Genomic DNA, 23,907 nt, shown 5'->3' with positions numbered 1-23,907 from the left:
TTTCCCTTTCTTCCCATAGGACTCACAGAAAAAAAGACTGGTGTCATACAGCCCCAGCAGTAGCTATTATTTGCCAAAACATGTTACTTTGCCTGAGCAAGCAGCTACCCCCTTTAGTGGTTGGCATGCTGGAAAAGGCCAATGGGGGAAGTGGCAGAAGCGCTACTGGTGTGGTGGGAACTGTTTCATATCACCATTGGCTGTAGTTCCGGTGTACTGGTTGAAAGGTCACCAATCCTGAGACTAAATACCAAAACACAAATTCCTGTTACGTACCTGTTTGAAACACAAGTACACCGGCCTAGAGCCAGATGTGTATTACCTGTACGCCACTGATGCAAATTACCTTGAGTCACAGCAACTTCACTCAACTGTTGCAGAAGTAATAACTGTGCATAGCAAGAAAAACAGATTCTCTTGGCAAGAACCACCAAAGTTGTTCACTCAATTAATTAATCTTAGGGTATCTTTTTTACTTTCTAAATTGCCAGAGTGTATGAAATTTTGTATTTCGGTGTGTTCAGAAAGTAGTACTTTTTTTTCCTAATTAAACATATAAATCTTCACCAGCTTGACTGCACTGTTAGCTATTGCAAAGCACATGTAAGTTTGCATGAATGTCAGTATTGTTTTCCTGTTTCTATTAGGACTTTCTCATTTGAAACCTCATTTAATACTGTACCATACATTGTAATTTTAGATCCTTCTCACCTTACTGAATTAGCTTTAAATGCGTTGGTTTTTAGTCTCCTAGCCGCTGTAAAATAGCTATTTTGTGTTTATTTGATATAGAATTGTAAAAACTGCATTTATTTATACAGAGACATTTATAATACTTATTTTACAAATGTTCTTATATTCTGAATAAATTTCTAATGCTGTTTCTTTTCCTTGGGGGTTGCTTTACCATACTGTGTCACCTTGCTGTTCAGGGGCTCTGCGAGGAGGTACCGTAGTCACCTTCCCTGAGAGAAGGCGACTGAGGGAGATGGTATGACATAGTCAGGAGCGTTCCCATAACTGGGACGTGAAAAGTTTGAAAGAGCTCACCGGAGATCTGATCATACTTGCCAAAAGCTTCCTACGTCAAGGAACACTTTACAGAAATGGAAGGGCACATATGAAACCTTTTCTACACATCCAGTCCTTTTAATGACAAATTATATGACCCAAAGAATATGCTACTTCATAAATACTTTAAAAGCAGTGATTGAAATTCGTGTACTTCCGTTCTTCAGTACATCTAACACTTCAAAAAACATTTTTGCTACCCCTTGTGTTTGATATGCCCCTCATCCACCTTTAGAAGTAGTTCTAGAAATGATGATGCTTTTAACTGGCACATAGAAATGGTCAGTGCTGCTAATTTGTTTAAGGCAATATCAGTTTAAACATTCTACAGTGAAGGAATAAACAGGACAGATTTTAGAATTCACACTAATCAGTAATGCTCATATTCATACTTCAGTTTATACATAAAATCATTTAATTTTAGAGAAAAATTACATTATAGAAGAAACTGTCAATTTAGTCATAGCCTTTTAACTGGTGTGCTTCAGTTTCCAAATCATTGAATAACAATTAAATCACAATCATCAATACAACATTTGTTACAGGTAGTTACAGATTTTATTTGCTAAAATTGAAGAGCTGACCGATACAAACCCTCTTCAAGACAACATAGTGGAAATTGAATAAAATCTGTAACTTTACATAGGTTCAACTCACAACTAGCTGTAAGTACTTTACACTTAGCACTGATATGCCACTTACATACCAGTGAGGAAAACAGATTAAGTTTTTGAGCTTAGAACAAACAGGAGGAAGACATAACCCATCATGCATGAGCCATATAATAAAACACTGGCTCCCTGTTTTTCTGCAAGGCATGCAATGCTGCACAGAAAAGTTTTCTTTGGGCAGCAATTCCTGAGTCAGCCTAGGTCCTAGAACACGTACAAGGATTCAGCATTATGCCAAAATTAACGAACAAAACCCCACCTAGCTTTGTGGGGTCTGTTTTGTTTTGTTTGTTTTTCATGTTAAAGTGCCTTGCAAACCCAGCTAGACTGCTCCTCACAGTTGAAGTACTGCTTCCACATACTGCAACGCCATGCAGACATGGTAAAGTTACTTAAGGATCCTGTTTTAAGTATAGGCTTGAGAAGTTATTTGCTGAGAGCTAATCATGCAATTTTACAAACCTTTCCTGCATAACAAAAATACGTACCCAACAGTAAGAATAAATGGTTCATCTCCTTAGTTTAAAAATTTTACTCAAACATGCTTAAAAAACCTTGCAAAGTAAATTTTTCTCAGTAAGAGGTGTGTAATAGAGAATTGAGTCTATAGGATCTGTATTCTTAAAAAGCTATCAATGCCTTGTTTTACAATGATTTACACCCCATGGGATGTAATCACTTTCTTCAGGGCACTGAACAAATCAAAAGCTAGTTCTTCTGCTAAACAATGTAAATGCTTAAGAATGATAAAATACTCAGTGGTATTTTCCATAAATTTCAGGGTGGACCTTTTCAATTTTAAGCATTCTGTACCCTGAAAATTCCTGACGATTACAGAAAAACATGCTTCCCCCCGCGCCCCAGAGTACTGAAGGATGAATTGAAGACTCTTACACTTCCTTCCCAGTATTCCACAGCTGAGAGCTGTTTGAAGATAGGTGTTCCTGTAATGTGGAACCTGTACAGTTGGTCTAGTTTAACCTAACACTTTCAATGAAAAGACACGTTACAACCCAAGCATTTATTTTTAATGTACTCTGACTAATCCAGGACATTTTTTATCTTGTATGATTTTGAATATGGCCAACGTAATTGCTACATAAGTTGTCTTGCTTGTAAGTTCACAACCTACTTTAAACAGTGAAATGCACACACAGCACAAGTACTACTGTATCTATCAGTGCTTATGTACAGTATGAAGAACAGTGCAATTACAAGCATTTAGCCTACTTCTTTCATTCTTGAACCAGACTATTGCTATAAATGCGTAAGGACAGAAACCTACTATGCAAGAGTAGTGACATTGCCAAGCCTAATTTACTGTTAAAGCACCTTCATTTAGTAGAAATTTACCACATCTTAAATAATTTTGGTTGCTTCAAAAGTTGACATATTGTAATAACAAAAGCAATCTGAAATTAGTATGAAGTCATGTATAAGCACCAGACTCTTTAACAGTAACAGTGCAAGCTCAAATTCCTGTAAATAAACTGCTTTTAAATCAACAAGAGAGGCTATTCTACCAGCTGTCAATAGTCTTGAGCTTCCGAACAAGTTTACAGTTAACTTCCTAATTTAAAAGATGAAGGCACCTGACTTTACCTCTGGGGAAAAGAAAAAAAAAAAAAGAAAAAGTTCTGTTGCTCAGAATTTGTAAAAAATAAACAGAAAACAGGTAGCTGAGAATTAAATGGCTCACTGACCCAACAACTGGAAAGCCAGTCACCCATGGAGCAGCAAGACCATTTTGTATCACAGGGTATTGGAGCTTGGATTCTTAATGTAGACTCTTGCTCTTTACACCAGAATGACACGAGCGCTGCTATATACTGCAAATCGTTAAAAGCAAACCTACTACAGTAAGTAAGGGTTGGAAAAAATAATTTCCAATCTGAGAGCAAGTCTGTTAGGAACAGCCAGACCCGAATCCTGCCTTGTTTTTAAAAGTAACTGTTCCATAAATTACAGCTGCAAGTAGGTGAAGGAAAAAACACAGTAAGCATTGTTCTCAATTCACTAAATCAAATCAGGAAGGTTGGAGCACAGCACAGAAGCCTGAAACAATGACTAGGCCCAAAACTCTATTACAAACTATTTATGCAAGTTTGGTCTAAGAAATTTACATTGTATAAAAAAGAAATACTTTGATTGTGCAGTAAATAAAGCTATTTACCCTCTTCTCAACACTGCTATTTCCTGACTTCAAACTACACAAGACACAGGTACTTTAAAAAGCATGCATGTGCATCAAGGAGTTGAAGTTAGTATTTCAGCATAGAACACAATTAATTCAATTAGGCAGATCACTCTTCAGTCAAAGTTCAAACCACTCTGCAAAGGAGAGATGGTAGAAATTTCACAATAAACATGGAATTTATGTCGTACTAGAAACTGCAAATTAGTACTAGATTCATTCCCAGTACCCAAACATTTGTGGTTTTTTTTTTTCAAAAAGTTTGGTTAATTCCGTGTCTTCTTTAATTTCAAGAACACTGAGTGACCAATCATACTCTGAATAACCCCTTCTAGACAAGCATTCTGAATTGCTTTAGCCCTAAGCATAAGTTGAGTAATGTTTAATTTTCAAGTATCTTGACATGAGCTTGAGTCTGACATGCAAACAGTTACTCATTTTTCTGTGTCTAGTTCCCAGGAAATAAAAACTCACTGAAATCTATACCTCACTTGTAATTTCTTCACTGTCTTACAGAAACTAATGTAAACTGTATACTTCTAAACTTGAAAATATACTTAATTATAAAATGATGGCGAAATAAGAACATGAACTAGTAATAGTAAACAATTCAAAGTGTTCACAGTGCGGGGCATGATGGAAACCATAGGGTAGGTCACATGCTGCCACACTCTTGTTGTTTTAGCAACCTTACTGAGGAAGCAGAAAAGCAATGCTGCTACAAGGAACAGTACCCTTATACAAGGAAGTAAAAGTTATTGCATATTTATCACATTTATCCGCAACTCACATTAAGGCTAGATTTACTAAGATCATGACATGAATAAGCCCCACTTTGGGCTGCTTAACAAAGCAACCAGCTTCTCTTACACTGCACCAAGCTTTCACTAAGACAAAAATGACCCAGTGAACACAGAGGGCAGTCAGCATCTCCTGCTCGTAGGACATGCTTGCTTCATTTTAAAGACTTCCCTCTGTCTGTGACAACAGAAGTTCACTGTTTCATCAGCATTCCCCTTATTTCACAGAGCACTAGATGAAATAACTGATTTTTTTTTCTTTTTAATATATATATATATATTTTAAGTCAACCTACTTATTAAAGATTCCCACAGCCTGATAGTGAATCATGCCTTAGGAGAGTCTTGCTAACTCCACAGGCAGTAGCAGCCTCATGATATGAATACAAACTTCTGCCTCACTGTGAGTAAAGGCACTTTTGCTGGGAAATCAACTATTTGCACTAGAAAAGTAACTAAAGGTTATTTTTCACCTGAAGCTGAGTAACATAACATCCTCCAGCATTATCCCACCTTCTCAATTATTACTATTTACCCATTTACTGTTTTCTACAGCCTTTGGATTTATTTTTTTTTAAACTAGGTGAGACAAAGCTAGATTGAGTTATTTCATGATTTGGTCTTGAAAGACAAGGCCCTCAGGACTCTTGTCCTCCAGAAGGAGGAAATGCTGCGGTCTGTTTCTCCTGTTAACTCATACAGAAGTCCAGGGTTCCTACTGCCGAAAGCATTACAGCATTAGAGTCCCAAATCACCTGGTGTCAGGCAGGTAAACAAACCAGAAGATAGTTCTAAAGCTATTTCTGAGGAAAACCACTAGGTAATAGATGAAGTAGGGAAGTTGAAGGAAGACCAGGATTGTGTTTTTGGATGCCACATGAGTTGCATAAAGACTCAGTGCACGAGCATACACTCTGAACGAGAGAGGAAGGCCTAGTTCATTCAACTAGGAAGTAACCAATTGCTCACCTTTATTTTAGAGAAGAATCAATTCTTAAATCTGGGACAAATATGCTTGGCACCACAAGCTGCTGTAACAAGTGAGTTCAGTGCATTTCTCTCAACTGCAAAGCTTGTGTTCGAAACACCCTAACTTGAATCATGACGGTGATGTAACAGTTAACAGTTCATCACCTCCACTGTTATGGTTTTATTTTTCTTCAGATCTTTGATATTTTTACTAAGAAAGCGTTGTAGCTCCAAAAGACTGAGGCTACATCATTAAAATGCTAACTGCAAGTGCAATTCAAGACAACTATATACAGAGCATACACTACACAAGAGAACTGAGGACAACAGCACAGAATACAATACTGGACATCCTTAAAATAGTTATTGCAAGCCTGATTAAGCCTTTTAGTGTCACACAATGATTCTATTATCCATGCACCTGCTTTCCTCCTGGCAAGATCTACAGAGGCTTATTTACATTCAGCATAAATTCTACATGAGTAACTTCCCACAAACGAAGTTTGAGCTTTTCTTTTTGAAAGCAGCTACAACTGGGATAACATGAAACTTTTCAACTTCTGTTTACCCAGCTGGGGACAGTGCATGAGTTGAAGCTAGACACTTTGAAAGGCTAAGTTCTACCCAGTTTGTGTATCCTTACAGGAAACAGAGGCAGAGTAGGTACAGAAGAAGTCATGCTATAAATTTGACTCAAGTATTACTGATTGCCAGCCAACAGAAATTGACTTTCAGTGCGAGGGAAAATATTGTGGGCAAGCCACCAGGAAAAAGAAAAGATGACAGGCTGAGGCTAGGTTTGAAATGTGCAACTTATGGTTTCAAAATTACTGGGACAGAGAGAGGAGTCCTCTGAGAATCAGCTTCATTGCCACTGTCGTAATATTGCAATGTACTATAAAATAATGACTAACAAGTCCAATAATTTATATCAGAGCAGTTAAAAGTTTAGCAAGCTGGTATACTCCAACACTACAAAAAAGTCAATGTCAATGACAATCTAAAAAACACACAGCAAGTTAAAAAAAAATGAGGAAAAAAGAATGCCCTCTAATGCACAGCTAGGAACAAGTTAACTGAACACTGGAAAGGTACTTTTGTGGACAAAGGCTATACTGCATTTAAAGTGCAACACTTGACTATGCCACTCCCGTACTGCAAAGAGAATAAACCCTTCCAAACCACCAGTCAGTCCCTGCATTGCATTTAAAAACACATAATCAAATAAAGAAAAAAAAAAAAACGACAACAAAAAAACTCCTGAGAAAGAGTAAGGCTGGATAAGAAACCCCCCGCAATTGCTATAGGCAAATCTGATCTTTGTTCATAATAGATTTGCTGTCAGGGGTCAAAACATTTCATTATGGCATCATGGTCAAACTTGAAACTCAAGAAAGCTCTTGATGAGAAAGCAAATTTGTTATTGCCGTTGCATGCCACAGAGTGCCCCTCTACATTTTCTACCACCGGGTCTTCACTGGAACAACACATCTCATATGGTACATCTATTTAAAGAGGAAAAAAAAAACATGGAACAAATTTTAGATGTCTAGTTATCAGTGAAAGGATCAATGATAATACAAAGCCATACCTGAAATGCACATTTAATTAATATTTATGAAAAAGTCTGTTTCCATGGTCACAAACAGAAAAAGGTAAATGAAACAGCCATACTTACAAGTCATCTAGTGGCTAGAACAAATCTTAAAGTCACAGCAATTTGGGGGCACTTTCAATTGACAGTTTTACCCACAGGTTACTGCTTTACAATTTATATCATGATGAGAAGGAAAGAAATGTGGCCCTATTTTCTGAGCAGGAAGTAAAGCACTGTGTAAGCACTCCAGAGTAGCCCTGTATTGACTGCAGCTTATTGTTAGCAGGACAGAAAGCCTTCAACCAACACATAATTAACAGCATTCTGTCAACTGAGATGCTACTTTCCTAAACCAGCCTTTAGGTACTTTTCACCCAGCAACACAGTGTAATCTGGGAATTTTCACAATTAATTAGAAGAATTGTAAAACCAACATGATTGCATCACATTAAATTAACCAGATAAAGAGGAACTCAGACTTCCTTAGAAAAATACGACTTTATAGCACTTGGTAGATTGACATACAAGGAAGGAACTGCAACCATCATTAGTCAGGTGCTTTCAGTTTTTAATACATGACTTCAGTGCATAAATCTGCACTGGAACAGGCTGCCCAGGGAGGTTGTGGTGTCTCCTCCTCTAGAGGTATTCAAGGCCCATCTGGATGCCTACCTGGGCAACCTGCTCAGGAGAGAAAGAAAGAGGGGAGGAAGGGAGGAAGGGAGGAAGGGAACCTGCTTTGGCAGGGGGGTTGGACCACATGATATCTTGAGGTCCCTTCCAACCCCTACAATTCTGTGATTCTGTGATCTCTGGAGGTATTTAAGAGGCGTGGATGTGGTGCTTAAGGTCATGGTTTAGTGGTAGACTTGTCAGTGTCTGGTCATGGTTGGATATAATGATCTTAAGGGTCTTCATGTGTCTTTTCCACACTAAAATGGCTCTATGATTCTATGACTTTGGATGGAAATTCAGAGTATACTTGCCTGTTTCAAAGTTATCTTGAAGTCTTCTTGGATTAAGCCTTTTTTCACATTTCTGGTTAAGAGAAAAAACACATATTACCCTTAATTAAAAAAAAAAACCATTCCCTTTCTTGGGAGTATAGCTTAAGTGTCAGCCAAGAGGTGTGACTGTTATATTGATTTGATACACCTCCTGTGTGAATTGTTTTACTTACAATTCAGGATGAATTTATTACTTTAGTATGCATCAAATCCACAAGTCTTTCAGAAGCATTGCAATCTTGTAGCAAGTGACCAATCATTCTTAAAATGCAAGCTTTTAAGAAAAAAAATTGACTGTTTTCTAAATACTGTAAGCCCGAAAGGTCTTGCAGCATGATGGTATGGACTCGAAATTGCATATGCATAAGCCTGTTCTTCAATCTGCTTTTCTCAAAACCCAAGGGGTGTGTATTTGCAAGCAGGCAGCTACCGCCACTTAGATTAGCATGTATTAGAGATGCAAAATTAGAATTCTCCAGTGAAAAGAATTAGCCTTAGGTATGCTGCTCTATGAACACAAATACAGAGAAAAGTATTGCCCTTTACACTATGCAAATTAAGAGTCCCAAGCCTCCAAACGGCATTAAAATGTTATCACTGGGACATGAAGTGTTTAAACTTCAAAGGACTGACAATCATGAAAATGCAAATGAAACACCACAGAAGTGGCAAAGTCTGTAAAGAACCTGCACAGTAGAGTATTAACAGTTCCATTTGTTTCCATCAAGATCCCACAGATTTCCATTATTACACGTTTTTCTACACAGCCAAATTTCTGGCCAGTCATTTCCTTGGCTTTTCATTCTTCTACTTGCAGACCTAAAAGCAGTTAACTGTTTCTTGCTAAGAAAAGAATTCTACAGGACGGAAGTAGTTACATTTTCTGCACTTTTACACGAAAAACAGAAAGAAGGTAGTAACTGCAAGCCAGAATGAGAAGAATCTACTTAAAGCCAGTAATCTAGAAAAATTAAAGCAAGCTGAGCTGCATGGAGAACAGTGCATGCAGCTCAATGCTGCACAAAAGCCAACAATACAGACTGAGAGAGCCATAAAGAATAGCGGGGAAAAAAATCAAAATGTTGTTGTAAAACAGGTATCTCAGTGAACTTTCTCCCAGCCAGCAAAACTTTGGGGACAAGGATATTTAGTTAGTGCAAGGAAAAGGTAATAAACCAAGAATGACACGCTGCAATTTACGAAGTGTAATTCCAGTATTTAATTTAAAATTATATGAGATCAAGGCAAGTCTGTATCTCATTGTTTTTGCTGTTGAGGAGGGAGACAATAAACATTAACACTTTGTATCTAATTGTCGTACAACAAAACTCTGTTTACAAAACATAAACATGTCAGACATGTCCTATGTTGACTTATTATGGCATCCTTATTATGGCTGGAACCTGGAAAGCTGCAGAAGACTGTCTGCTGACATGGCTGCTATTTTCAACAGCTACAATAAGCCTTGGTTCCAAAAGGCAAACTTTAGAGGAAGGATGCATTGTCTATAGATCTGTATGCTGTAAGGTAAGAAATGTCATACTCCTACAGACACATGCCAAGTATATTGTTAAAATATACTTTGAAGCAATAAGCACTTTCTCTCAGCAGGACGTCTGCCTGTAAATTCCTTAAGCACTACTGGAACTTGTTAATGAGATAGCTACTAGGTTTTTCTTACCAAGGTGTGGTTTTGCTTTGCTGGTTGACTGTGGACTCCATTTGTTTTTTTCTTTTGGGTGGGAGTGTCTTGATACTGCTTTTTGCCGTTGCCCCTCAAGTTCTGACTCTGCTATTATGTCCAAAAGGTAGTAGAAGGAAGAGTTTAAATGGCAGCATCAAAAATCATTTGTTGACAATCCCTATTTATCAGCTAAAACTAATATAACACAACTACCACCTGATACACACCATCTCTAATGTCAGTACCAAGCAAACAATCTGAGAAACCCCCTGGAATTTTATTTTAATGTTCTGATTTTGCATGCTATAAATAAAAATCAGTATTTCATTATTAGGTGATAAAATTCAGTATTTCAGTTCCAGGGAGGAACACTTATGAACAAAGACATTGGTCTTAAATAGTCCAGACACATACGTTTGCCTAAGAAACAACCTACCTTTATTTTTAATGCTTCAGACATCTCAGGATGATTGTATGGCTTTTGTGTTTGTTTTGGCTTCATCCACTGCTCTCCTGAAAAGCCATCTGGGACCACCTGCTGACTACTGCGAAGTTTGGATCTAGTACACGAAAACAGAGTTTACAAAACAACTTAAAAACTATTGATAGCAGAACTGAAATAAAGAACTTTCTGCATTTTGAGAATAATCTCAAGACAAGTTTAAGTAACCTAGTGTGCGAACTATAACAAAGATCACTGCATTCATACAACTTTGTTTTGACTGCTGGTAGGAAGTTTATGTTCAGCACAGACAGCAAGCTAGTCCCACGTTATCATTTTTAACAAGTGTTGGTGCTAACCTGATCTGAATTACTGGAGCAAAGCCTTCTTTTTGTGAGTCCAGGTTTTAAAATTTGCTCTACCACTTCTAGCTTAGCTGAATCAAAAACCATACCAGCATATAACTTGAAACATTCAAAGGTATCCACTTTTTTTTTTTTTTTGGGGGGGGGGGGGGGGGGGGGGGGGGTCGGGGGGAGGTATTCCCATAGACTGGACTCAAGGAATTCTGTCAGTTCCATCACACTGAAGAATTTTCCAAAAAGCACATCATGATGATAATTATTAAGTTTTCATCCTGTTCACAGGCCTGTAAGATACACCTCTAATTATTTACTTATAATTAGCCTACTCTATTACTAGAATAGAAATATTCAAAGAAAGGACAATTGGCTTCATATGACCAACATTTTACAGAAAGGATATAGAGATGTTAAACTGACCTGGTTCTTACCTAGCTTTTTCCAAGTTGGGCTTAGAGGGTGTGCTCGCTGTAGGTGAAAAACCATTGTCACTCTCCGAGGAATCTCCATTCCTTCGGGAAATCCATTCCCTCAATGGCCTGGTGAGCAAGCAGAAGTTCAATGTGATCTATTTACTAAAACAAATCTAAAGAAATAAAAGTTTTCTGAAAGGCACCGGCCTAGAATTTGCTTCATCTTGAACATACCTGATGAAAGGAATGGCCATAAAAAATTTGTTAGGTGCCAGACCTAGCTTGGACTTGGGGGTCATGTCATTCCTGTGGCATGGCAATTTGTCAATGGAAAACCACTCAATATTCTAGAAAAACGAAAAATAAAATCAAAATAACCCACTGCTGTTGCTGCAGAAAATACATTACAAACACATTTCAAACTTACTATGCTTAATTAAAAAGTTACAATGAAAGGCTTATTATTATACTGCAAGTTTTTTTCTACAAATCGTTAACTAATGATGGGGTTGTTCTTCTGACAGCAACTACAGAGTAATGGATGGTACACCTCATACACATTCCAAGATATAACTAAAACATGAAATGTATTATCCGGCAACTAAATTCTGAATACGGATTTCAGAAAACAAGCAAACAAAAAACCCACTGCACAATGAATGCAGTAAATAATGGTAGCAGCTTCAAATAATTTTCCAAGCCACTAGTATTCTTGCTGCTTTTATTTAAAATCAAAACCAGATTACCAATACTAGCTCAAAAATTATCAGAAACAAGGGAATGAAGTTTGATGCACAAGTTTCAGGTTTTGTTATAGAATAATAATAATTAAAAAAAAAGGCAGGAATAACATAAAATGGTTAGCACACAGACTACCTAAGAAAGAAGATGGGGGGGAATTTCAGTTTGACTGCATGTACTAATGTTGTTTTCGTGACGAATGGAGATGCCAGAGATTGTTAAGAATCAGTCTTTCCATTAAAGTTGCAACAACATGACAAGACTCTACAGTGACAAAACACTATTTGTAATTAGTATTTCAGGTATTCATCATGTTTGTTAGTTTTTTTATTTCGCAGGCTATTAGCTTTAAAACCCAACCTCCACAATAAGGTAACCGCAAAACTAAACAATTTAACATACCCGAATTTCCCTCCTGGTTTTAGGGTTGAATTTTGTGTTCTTGGGAACGCCTGGAATGATGTAGAGCCGTGCTAACTGATCATTAATTCGCAGCTCAATGTATTCTTCTTTACAGATATAATCTTTTATGTCAAACCCCGTTTCTTCAAACACCTGAAAAACATAAACGATATCAATGCATATACTGAAATTTATCCTTTTAGGACCTATCATCACAAGGCAAGACACAAATAGTTTTCAGACCTACTCATGAGAGCAGGCAACTGAAGAGGAGAACCACAGGTATATGAAATGGAAAAGGCTATTAAGCCCCATTGCCAGTAATCCAGAGGTAGGACTCCTCAGTTAAATTTTTAAAGACTAGATTTAGAACTAAACAGTAGGACAGCATCTTCAGTAAAGCCTCTTCTATTAAACTGTGAAGTTTAAAGCTCCAAAGCTGTGCACTGCTCCTTTACATTAACTTAGCTGTTTCCTGAAACAGTGATGTGTTGACTAGAAACTACACAGCTTGTGGTCCTGCCTGTGAATATGTAAAAGAAAAAAATAAAACTGAATAACCACCTAAAGTAGCTACAGCAGGTAATACTTACAATATCTTGTGCTCAAGTGCATATATCAATATCAGCAAAATGGTTTCAAGTTCAATTTTTCAAAATGTAGAGGAAATTAAGCACAAATATTAAAAAAGACTCAAGTTCTTAATACAAAGCAAATAATGACACTCAGTCTTCAAATTAGTACTAAAAACCCTTACGTAAAGATCAAAAGCAAACCAAGCAAATCTTAATGTCTAAGTGCATTAGGAACAGCAGAGTTCAAAAGATAACAAGCATAATGTCCTGATTCTTCCTGATTCTTAAAGATGATTTAAATGAATTCATCGCAGAAACTCGTTTTGCCTAAACGGTTAGCCATATAGTATGGTTATTCGTTCTGAAATAACAACTGAACTGTCTAGGCACTGCCCAGAGAAGACCTCTTCAATTAGACCACATGCAGGTGCAGTTCAAAGTTTTTGACCTGTGCTGATTCCAGAAAAGAAACAAATAAAAGATTTACACACACATTTTACCGACATTACAACATTTGGCAATGTGTTAGCTTTGAAAAATTTGCAAGTTCATCCACAATGACAATTTACCTTCATGGAAATAGATCACAACAAGTGTTGTTCACTAGTGTATTATAATACATTCTCCAAATTAGAAACATCAAAATACTTTTCCCAGTATAACTGTGCGCACTTTAAATGCTATGTACACTGTTTGTGGTCCATATATTTTTCTTTTCTCCTTTCCCTTCAACTGCAACCCTTCAGACACGCCCCCACCCCCCGCCCCCCCCCCCCCAAAAAAAAGGAAAAAAAACACACCACACAAGCAACTGCCTAGCAAAATTTTAATCAAAGAATCTATTTATGGTGAGGTGGGGGATTGTAAGATGTGCATTCAATAATTAGTTTAACCTTATTAAGTCTCTGCTCATCCCTTGAGCTGTGCAGTGACAGCCCACTGCGTCTACTGCTCAAGTATTTCACTTGGCAAGCCATCCAATACTATATAAACAACACTACACACTGAAAAATAAGGAAGTACTAACATGAAAGGAATTCTCATACATGCCTGTTGCATAAAAGTGTAGTGTTAAGATCTAACGCTTTATTTTGCTTTTCCAAGTCATTCCTAAATATCTTAGGGGTATGGAAACCACCCTCAACAAATCAGAAATGCTGAATTTTACATTCTTGCATCTTCAAGAGGCATATTTAAGAAAAGTCCACAACTCCTCAGATACCAATTCAGTCCAACCATGAAGAAAATTAAAGCATCTTGCTATTTTCCCTCACCTTAGTTTTCCTTGTCAGAAGTTCCAGATGCATTATGTTAGAGGAACATTGCGTTTATATCAGTATTGTTCTTTCACAGACTATTTTCAACGTAAAGCTCTACTATCTGCTGCAGCAATAAACCTCACAGACTGTTTTCTTTAGTGCTTAATTGCCATATATCAATATTGTTGCTTGTTCCTGTATCACTGAATAAAAGTTCTTCACAATTTTTCCATAATCTTCTACAACCTCCAGCTCATCTCTTCAGTCTCTTTATACAGCCCAGCTCTCGTACAAGTTAAATTCCCATTCTTCTACCACCTTGTATGTGCAGTGGCCTCTCAACTTAATATTCAAAAAGCCATGGAGTATCTCATATTTTCCAAGCACCAAAAGTAATACTTAGAAATCAATTAATAGTTCAGAACTGAACTTTAAAAATAGCATTCATTTAACGTAGCATGTTAGTACAAAACAATGAAAAACATCAAACACTGATTATAAACTACTTAATCACACCCTTGGTGATCACTCAGAAAAGCGCTAAAAGCTACGGCAGAAGACTCCAACAAGAACAGACAATTTACTTCCCTGATTTCAATAAAAGACATACCTAAGTAAAACGTCTTTTCATCTAGCACATATATCCTGCCCTCAGCAAAACTTTACGTATTTAACTTTAAAAAAGTTTGGTGCCCTTAAGCTGATTTTTAACTTACCTCTCTAGCAGCACAGTCATGAGGAGCCTCTTCTTTATTTACTTTCCCTTTTGGAAATCCCCAACCAGACTTTGCTAAATAGCCCTGAACCAAAAGAACCTGCAAAATACAGTAAAGACATCTGTCAACACCAACTGTTCTAATTGATTTCTATTAATTCTCTTCCCTTCACTGTCCTCTGCTTCCAACCCCCCAAAACAGGGACTTCAGCCTGGAGGAGGAACCCATTAGGTTTTCTGTGTTCTAGCAAAAACTGCATTTTTTTTTTAAATGAGATCACGTAACTCAGAATAAAGAAGCAAAACTGAATAGGAAAGCAAGCAAAAGAGTATTTACTGTCTCCCATGTTTTATTCCCATATTCTACTTTTGTACACACTCAGTGTCAAATATCTGTCAGATTTTTGTGAATCTGAAGTGTGCACTTTTTTTTTTAAACTAGACAACAAATGTACACTACAAAATTATAAAATGTAAACTACAAAGATTACTTTTGCCAGTACACGCCATCCTCCCCCCAAGCTCTTCACAACTATTTTCATACTTACATTTTCAAGTGTCTCATCAAGAATAATTGCACCATAGGTTGGCACTCCCATTTTATATTCCTTCCACTCATCTAAAACCTTTTGTACATCTTCACCTTGAGGCAGTAAAAAAGGGCAGTGACTGAAGAGTACAGCAGCACGTCAAGGAAGCTAAAACTTGAGTAACCAATCACTTGCAGTCATACAAAAGATAGCCATTTCAGTATTTACAATAACCACACACTATCCTCCTAGTACTTTCAAAATGCAATCTCTTGGAAGTTAAAAGTATCATGGATAATCCATTACCAAATTCTAAAGATAAAAAAGCATTAATTAAGTAATTTGGCAATTCTAGTGCAACCCAATTAAAAGATGAAAAAAAGATGGTGCTTGTTTGAAAGTGTCTTCTAATTTTGAAGAAAAGATATCCACATAACTGCTGTTTTAAATGTGTTAGTCTTAAAAATTTTTACATTTTGAAACTAATGGGACAGACAAAAATACTCTCTCTTGCTTAAAGTGGAGAATTTTTTTGCACAATAATTTGTTAGCCTACTGTGCAGAAACCCTTCTTAAGCATTTCCTATTTAAAAAAAATATTTTTAATGGCATCATGTTATAGAAATCTAAATTTAATACGCTTTATCAAAACTCACCACAGAGAAAATAAGAACAGAACTTTTATAACTCTAAAATTTCAAAGGGAATCTCCAGATGCTTTAAAAGAAATGAGAAAGTTACTATATTATATACAAAATTATACTACCAATAAGAAACATTCAAACATTCATTAGCAGTGTACATAACATAAGACACTGCAGCAGAACTAACATTTTTTAGCAAATGTAAGCCAGGGAGGGAAAGATATTATGAATGAATATTATCTGTCTTACTGTATTTTTCCTGCACAGCCTACAGTTGCCAGAGAAATTATGCTGATCTGAAAACTGTTATAATCTAAAAAAAATACTTAAAAATAATCGCATAACGTCAAATAACAGAAGATCACATTTCTACAGTTCACTGTTAAAGTAGAAATTCATTACCAAACTAACAAGGAATATTTTGGGTAGTGAAACCAGAGATATCATGAAAGTTAGAAGCAGCACGCAGTCCCACATCAACGAGAAAAGCTTACCAATAAAACAATTACTGGATGCTGGCATGAAGTTTACTTTATGAGCTTTTCCCCAGTGAGGACTACATTGTCTAAGTTTTATCAGGCCTTTTGAGCAAAGAAAAAAAGTGGAAGTTAATTATTAGAATTTAGTAGTCATGCGTCCTTTCTCCTGCCAACAGGACTGTTTATAGCAGCATCTACGCATGACACAAATACATACAGCTACCCATCAGGGAACACATACCATCTTCAGCTTAACATTTACATCAGCATTTCCTTGGAAAGAGATTAAATTAAGGAGAGAACACCATAAAGAGCTCCAGCATCTCTGAAGCCCACCTACTCTGTCAAACTGCAGCCACAAGGAAAAATCCTCAGAGAAATTACCTGTTGTCCATAGTCTTAAGCCAAATGAGAAACAACTCTTCTATGGATGCCACAAAATTATGAAAGCAATGAAGAGATAAAAATCACATATCTAGCAATAGCAAGCTTTAATCATTAACACATGAACTGTCATTTTCCTGCTGCAAGTATAAAGTTTTGTTAACAATATTCAGTTTATACTTCGACCACCGAGACAGAAAGCAATCACAGTAATAAAAAGGATATCAGCTTTCGCAAAATCTCTTATCCCACACTGAGGTAATCCTGGTGTGTTTTGCATGTAGAAATCCAAGTAAAACCAATGGGCAAGTTCAATCTGAAAGCATACTCTGATTGCATTGTCTCTCTCTTCGCTTGGAATGTGCAAAATAAATCGGCTGCCAAGAAATAAAAAAAAGGCATGATTAGCCAAGTCTATTGATTTAAACAAATCTGAAAACAAAAATGCATTACAGCAGTGGAATTCCTGATCCATTAACACAGAGCAACAGATCTTCTTGGGGGTCTGGACAGCAAAAGTTTTTTCTTATGAAAATAAATCTTTAAAAGTCAAGAAAGAAAATGGATCATGATGTTCTTCTACAAAAATCAATTACAAGGAACTAAGTAAATTAAGTATTGTGAAAACAGGGAGGGGAAGGACAGCCTATGTAAACAGCTACAAGAATGAAAACATTTTTAAATGTCCAGTAAAGAACATCTGCAAACTCTTGATAACAAGTCTACACAGTTCTTCTGAATACAAGTTAAACACAGACGTCTATTTTCACTGAAAAACACGGTAAACTATTAATTCACACAAATTTTAAAACTCAGTATGGTCCCATTAGTTTTCGCAATCTGGAACAGAAAGTGGACAGTTGGTTTATTTTTCAAGTCTGCTTTATGTTTCAGCTCAGATACTGGCACACACAGTTCCAGAGATATACAGCCGAGTAGCAATACTCTGCGATAGCTCATTTTATTTACACAGAAACTTTATTTATCAATTGTAAGATCAAGAATAAAATAATTTTACTTTTGGATATTTATGGCCACCCACCCGATTGAACTTAAAGCATTTGACAGAGCTGTTTTAAACCCAACTCCTGAGGCACACCAGGTAAAATCCAAAGGCCTGTAATATCTTTGCCAGAACTGACAGCACTTCAGACATCTTTACTTAAAATTTACAAGTGTGAGTCATTAAGGAATGCCAAGATCAGCCTCCTCCTCCTCCACCAGCTGTGGCCAAGAATGCCCTCCAGCCCAGCCCAGAGCCCAGGGCCTCGGCTGCCCTTTCCTGTTCACAGGCTCAGCCAGTAGTGAGGCCAAGCACCCGTCCCAGAGACCACGAGATGGCCAGCCACACAGGCAGCCCCAGACAGTGCACCTGCAACAGGACCCTGTCCCTGAGGGACAGGACCCCGTCCCTGAGAGGCACAGCACCATCTCCTCCTGCCCTGGGGCTGGCAGAGCCAGCAGGCCCTGGTGCAGCACACAGGCGACGTCCCCAGGCCAGCAGGACACACACATTGCACATCCACCTCCCACAGCCCTGACACAGCGCCTCTGCCCACCTGGCACCCCTGCCCCTTGCCCGCCTGCTGCTCCCATGTGAAGTTTGCTAGTGAACGCACAAACACATCACTTTTGGGGAAGATACAGATGCTCGCCCCCCACCCCAGTTCTGCTTCTGGGGAGATGCGCTGCTCCAGCCCCAGTGGCTGGCAGCAGGGACCCCAGCCGCTGACACCCAGCCCTCTCATGCAGCCAGCCCAGCAGCCACGCTCCAGTCCCACAACCTGAAGGGCGCTCTGGAGGTCCAGACAGCGATGGGCCCTCCTGATACTGATGCCAGGACCCTCGCTCCCTCTCCCCGCCTCACCAGTGGCTGGCACTTGCAGCACACCCACCCGTGGCACAGTGAGAGCACGCAGACTGTGAAGGAAAGACTGAGTGAGACACAAGAAGACAGGACAGAATGTGGTGATCGGGTGCAGGGCTCTGCCAAACAAGCGTACTGATGGTCCTGTTTCACACTCCCTTCTGCCCACCCACACTTTGCACGTCCCCCCGTGGGTCTGTACGGCTCCATCAGCCTTATCAGCCGTGAGGTCCAGGCTGATCTTCTTGGAAGCAGGGCCTGTAGTTTCTCAACAGCCTGTCAGCCACTGCAACCAAGGGGTTTGTTTCTTGTCCCCATCTCCATTTTTCTTTTCCTAGAAAGAGAGTCTGTGTCTCTGTATATTTTTGTTCTTGGTTTCCCCCTTTTCCCCTTCTTTCCTGACTGAGAAGGTTCCCAGTCAGACAACCTCACTGGAATAAATGTTCTCACTTTCTCATGCCCTCATCAGTTAGTGAGGTTGATCAGGTTTGGTTCTCATCACTGCCCCTCTTATCACTTGTCTGTCTGGTCTGTGTCCCAGTATGCTTTATTTATGGATTCCTCCTTTGCTCATTATCCTTTGCATTGAAAAAGGTCCTTGACCAGATACTCTTACATAAATAGCCTTATTCACTTCAACAAGAATATTTTCCTCCTTGGCAATTTTCACTTTGTAAGTAACACCCACACTGCTCCCTTCTTGAAGGCTGTATTACTGCTGAAAACACTCCTTACATATAAAGCTGTGGTAGCTCAAAGGTTTTTATTTTTTTTAGGCCTACTTTATATTATAACTATATATAAACATTCCTTACATATAAAGCTGTGGTAGCTCAAAGTTGTTGGTTTTTTTTAAAGCCTATTTTACATTATAACTAGTAGATGCTTTCTTACCCCTACACTGCAGCTAACATTAATCTGAAGATACAATACACAGAAGTAGTACCCAAAAGGAATTAAGAACATGTCAGCCCTAGCAATAAAAGCAAAAACAATTAATACTACTACTTACAAATCAAAAAGCTAACTTTTCTAGAGTAAGTGAAGTCTAACAACCTGCACTTCTAAGTGTCACGGGGCACTGCCCCATGCCAGACACAGCCGGTTCCAGACGGCTCCAGCAGCCTCACCGCAGGGCACGGCCAGGCCCTGCAGCCGCGATGACGGCACGCCGGGAAAACAGGTTTAAGAAAGGGGGGAAAATGCTGGGCAGACAGAGAAGTGGAGGAGAAAACAAGTCTGAAAGAGCTGCACAAGTACAGGTTCAGAGTGCAGGGATAGAGGACAGGGCAGGTGCCCACACTGTAGCCCGCTAGTAGAGCAGCAGGATGCTTCCTTAGGGGCTGCATCCTGCGGGAAGGACCCACAGCAGAGATGGACGGAGCAGCAGAGAGGAGCTGGGATGGACTGAACGTGAGCCCCATTCCCCATCCCTGTGCATTGCTCAGGGTGGGGAGAGGAGGCACAAATGCAGGAGTGCTTATAGGAAAGAGAGCATCAAGCCCCAGACCCTACATGAAGACACTGTACCTCCTTACTCAGTAAAGTACAACTCAGCAGCACAAGGCAGCATGGTGAAGAATAATGTGGACACCTGTGACATATTAAAAGAACAGGTCAGAATAGTCCTATTATTTAAGTATAAACACACGTTAAACTTACCAGAACTAGAATAAATTGTAACCTAGCATTCTGTAATTCCAAAACAGCCTGAGTACTCAACAAAGGCTTGAAGACATTATGTACCTGGCTTTAGCTTTCAACTTGTCTCCACATGCTGCCAAGTAACACATAACGCTCTGAACAAGAGTTGTGTTTAATTTTTTTAGCTTAGTTTAGTAGCAGGAAAAAGCTGTTATGTAGCTTGAGAAGAAATGTTCAGGGCAAATGCATTAGACTACTGTTGTTAATCTTATTTTGTTACCCTTAGGAGAATAGTTTTGCAAGGAAAGCATTTAACAATAATCACCACCACCATTATCACCTATACTCAATCCTCAAACAGCCCCCTGAATTTGGAAGCCTAATTGTTATTTTCAACTGTTGGAAAAACTTGTGGCTTTTTGTTGTTGTAGTTGTTGGGGTTTATTTTTTGATGAATACTACAGTTGCTACTAAACTGCCAAACTTTACCCTCACCAAAATACACCGCTGCACAAACACTGCAAGCCAAACTTTTTGAACAGACTAGCCCAGTTAGTAACATTGTCACAAATCCTACCTAAGAACATAATACAGGCATATCTCAAAGTTTACCCATCTCAAAACTGAGTTACTTAAGTGACTGCAGACGATAGAAATGCAGATACTTAGCCCAATTAACCATACAATTGAATAGTATTTGGCAGTAAGATCAAAACTGGTTACTGCAAGAAGAAATCCCATCATCCTGCACATTACATAAGAACTGGGAAGCTTTAAACCACAATGGCAAAAATAAAATAATTCATATGGCAAAGGTTACCCAGCAGTACCTCTTTTTTTTTCCCCAAACTATCTAGCAAACTAATTAACACACCACACCCTCACCTCAAGTCATACAAAATGAAGATACCAGGTAAGGTACCTTTGTATGCCTTTGGAGCCAGGAACAGTCAAAAGGATTACCTGCAGGGATTAAAACAGCTGTAGCTGCTCTGAACGGCTGAATTACTACTTAGACTAATTGGCTGAACTAGGTGGAACAGCTGAAAGTGATCTGCGGACCTAGCAGGAACCTCTCTGAGTAGCCTCTCTGTGGCTTCTAAAGAAAGTGATTCAGCTTAAAGGAAAATCCAAACATATTTTAATTCATCACTTTGTACGTTAATTGCATTAACTCCAGCTCACAATGGTCCTTCTGTCATAAAGAAATGTATTAAATGTCAAGCAGGTTAAATAGCAGATACAGTCAGAAGTATCTGATGATTGTGTCTCCTGTGTACACAAACATTTAACAAACAGAGTTAACAAATTAGAGGATCCAGACTTTTTTCCCAGCAAAATTAATAATAATAATAATCCTGTTCAAAACTGAAGTGTTAAAGTCTAAAAGATTCTCCAATACTCTCAAGACACAAAAAGACAATAGTTCTGTTCTGTGGACATCTAAGTTTCAACTTAGTTTTTTGGTTTTCAAACTTTAAAAAAAAAACCCTAAACCCTCAACTACTAGGCAAGCATGACTTGGAAGCCTGTTTTTTGTCACATTATTCTTACTAAACTAAAAAGTGCATGCCATCTCCTAAAAGTTCACCAACAGTTACTTACATTTGCTGTTTACAATGCTACAGTTCATGCAAAAATGTAATAGATAGGTCCTACGGGCCCTGTGAGTTTCCAAACCTGTTATATTGAAATTACCACAATTACTTAAGTAGCAAAGTGTCATTTGCTGATAGAATTAAAGAAGTTATATAGTACAAGAATAAACTATACAGTAAGGGTATAGGTTGGGCTAGAAATTTTCTTCTTCTCTGTAAGCACTCTTCTCAATAAGCCTAGTAACTGAGTATGAAAATTTGCTCTTTCAGAATTTCTGTCAATATCATGTGTAGATAGAAGAATGTAGGAAGTGATACATGTTTTAATAACCCATTTATAGCCAACCACCTGAAGCACAGCAACACTGACTGATCTTCCACTTATTTAAAATTTAACCTCCCTTGAGCCAAGGCGTATCAGGCCCTGTCATTTCTTTTTGTGCATAGCAAAATTCTCTTTCCCACAGACTCAAAGCCTGACTCCTCTGCTCCCTTCAGTTGTTCTGTCCATGCCCCACACATGGCAATGTATTTGAGGGCTGATCCATTGGCACTAATGCAAGTCAACAAACCATGAGGAAAAGATGAAGAACAGGACAGATGGTAACTGCAAGTCTACTATTCTGAGGCTTAAAAAAAATAATAAAAATAAATAAATAAAACCACTTTACTAAATTTGTACGATTACAAAGCAAGACACCATTTCAAATACAGAAGACGAGAGCAGCCTGGAACAAGGTAAGAGAGTGTAGCTAACCCCGTAACAATGTAAGACCTGATTACTTGTGTGACCTTCTACTAGTCACCCCACAGGACTCGCACTAATAGGCTGCCTATTTCAGTTCTGTATTTTAATTCTCCTCCTGACTTTCTGAAAAAGCCTTAAACCCTTCTTCATGTGTGAGCAGACATCTAAAAGAGCCCCAGCACTGTGTAGGGAGCTCAGAGCAGACACACAGAAGTATAACAAGCTTCAAAAGCCGAAACTAAAGAACTGAAAGTTTACTGGTGTATTGCGTGCTCTGACCCTCACGTTTGATAGGTGGTGGGGTGAGCAGAGCAGTTCCAGCTTCCTGCGGTGCTGTTACTCCTCAGCATTTTCACTCACTCGAGAACACTAATTCCGGGCAAGCAGACTACGCTTTGTCTCTAGCAATCTTTTCCTATTGCACGTACGCAGTTCAGACTTTTGGGGCGGCAGAACAGGAGGGCAGTTTTTTAGTCACGAAGCATCACAGCCACTTTCGGGCGCCACATCCTGAGGATGGCCCCGTGACTTCAACAGCCCTCAGACGACCGCAAGCTGAGATCACGAGAAAAATAAAAATAAAAAAAAAAATAAAAAATAAATAAAAAAGCTCCCCGCCCGCCCCAAAGAGAGCCCCCACGGGCGCCGAACGCCCTCACCGTGACGGGACTGGCCCCCCTCCCCCCCCACGACCGCTGGGGCCGCGGCCGGGGCCGCTCCGTCAGCGGCCGCCCCGCCCAACGGCTAGGCCGCGCGCCCGCCCCCGCAACGGCCGCCGCGCGCCCGCAGCACCACGGGACGGCGGGGGGGCGAGGCTGGCGCCCTGCCGGCAGGCCCCCCACCTGCACAAGTCGTCCAGGACGCTGCTGGGGATCTCGGCCCGTTTGGTCTCCATGGCGGAGCGCGGCTCATCCCGGCGCGGCAGGGCCCGGACGCGGCGCGGCGGCGGCGGCGGCGGCGGCGGCGGCGGGGGGGGGGGGGGGAGGGGCGGGGCTGCTGGCCGCCCGCCCGGCGGACGGCGAGGGGCGGGGCCGGCGGTGAGCGGCGGCTTCCTCCGCCAATCGGCGGCGCGCAGCGGCGCGGACGGCCAATGGGAGGGAGCGGCGCGGCG

General features: G+C 39.4%; 1 protein-coding gene across 2 annotated transcripts; it reads right to left on the bottom strand.

Moving 5' to 3' along the window:
* Positions 1-1,474: 1,474 nt before the first annotated feature.
* On the bottom strand, positions 1,475-23,797 carry DCP2 (decapping mRNA 2). 2 transcript variants are annotated; one of them, XM_040541691.1, is made up of 11 exons: positions 23,639-23,797; positions 17,165-17,316; positions 15,451-15,578; positions 14,904-15,002; positions 12,354-12,506; positions 11,445-11,557; positions 11,229-11,336; positions 10,430-10,553; positions 9,991-10,101; positions 8,289-8,340; positions 1,475-7,210 (listed from the first exon to the last, which is right to left on the bottom strand). In XM_040541691.1, the coding sequence occupies exons 1-11, from the start codon at positions 23,689-23,691 to the stop codon at positions 7,047-7,049; spliced, it is 1,257 nt and encodes a 418-aa protein (XP_040397625.1). In that variant the 5' UTR covers positions 23,692-23,797; the 3' UTR covers positions 1,475-7,046. The 2 variants fall into 2 exon arrangements, with proteins under 2 accessions (XP_040397625.1, XP_040397626.1); XM_040541692.1 differs by having other exon boundaries at positions 9,991-10,098; positions 23,639-23,794.
* Positions 23,798-23,907: the final 110 nt, after the last annotated feature.

Source organism: Cygnus olor, chromosome Z (assembly GCF_009769625.2).
Source record: "Cygnus olor isolate bCygOlo1 chromosome Z, bCygOlo1.pri.v2, whole genome shotgun sequence".
NCBI classification, from domain to species: Eukaryota; Metazoa; Chordata; class Aves; order Anseriformes; family Anatidae; genus Cygnus; species Cygnus olor.
Note: the sequence above shows the minus strand (reverse complement) of the source record. Positions and strands in the feature narration are given on the sequence as shown.

Coding starts and splice junctions, on each gene's coding strand:
- DCP2 (XM_040541691.1), bottom strand. CDS start 23,691: ATGGAGACCAAACGGGCCGAGATCCCCAGCAGCGTCCTGGACGACTTG. Junction 11,558..12,353: donor AAACCAGGAGGGAAATTCGG/GTATGTTAAATT, acceptor TCGTTTTTCTAG/AATATTGAGTGGTTTTCCAT. Junction 7,211..8,288: donor TCAAGATAACTTTGAAACAG/GCAAGTATACTC, acceptor CTCTTTAAATAG/ATGTACCATATGAGATGTGT.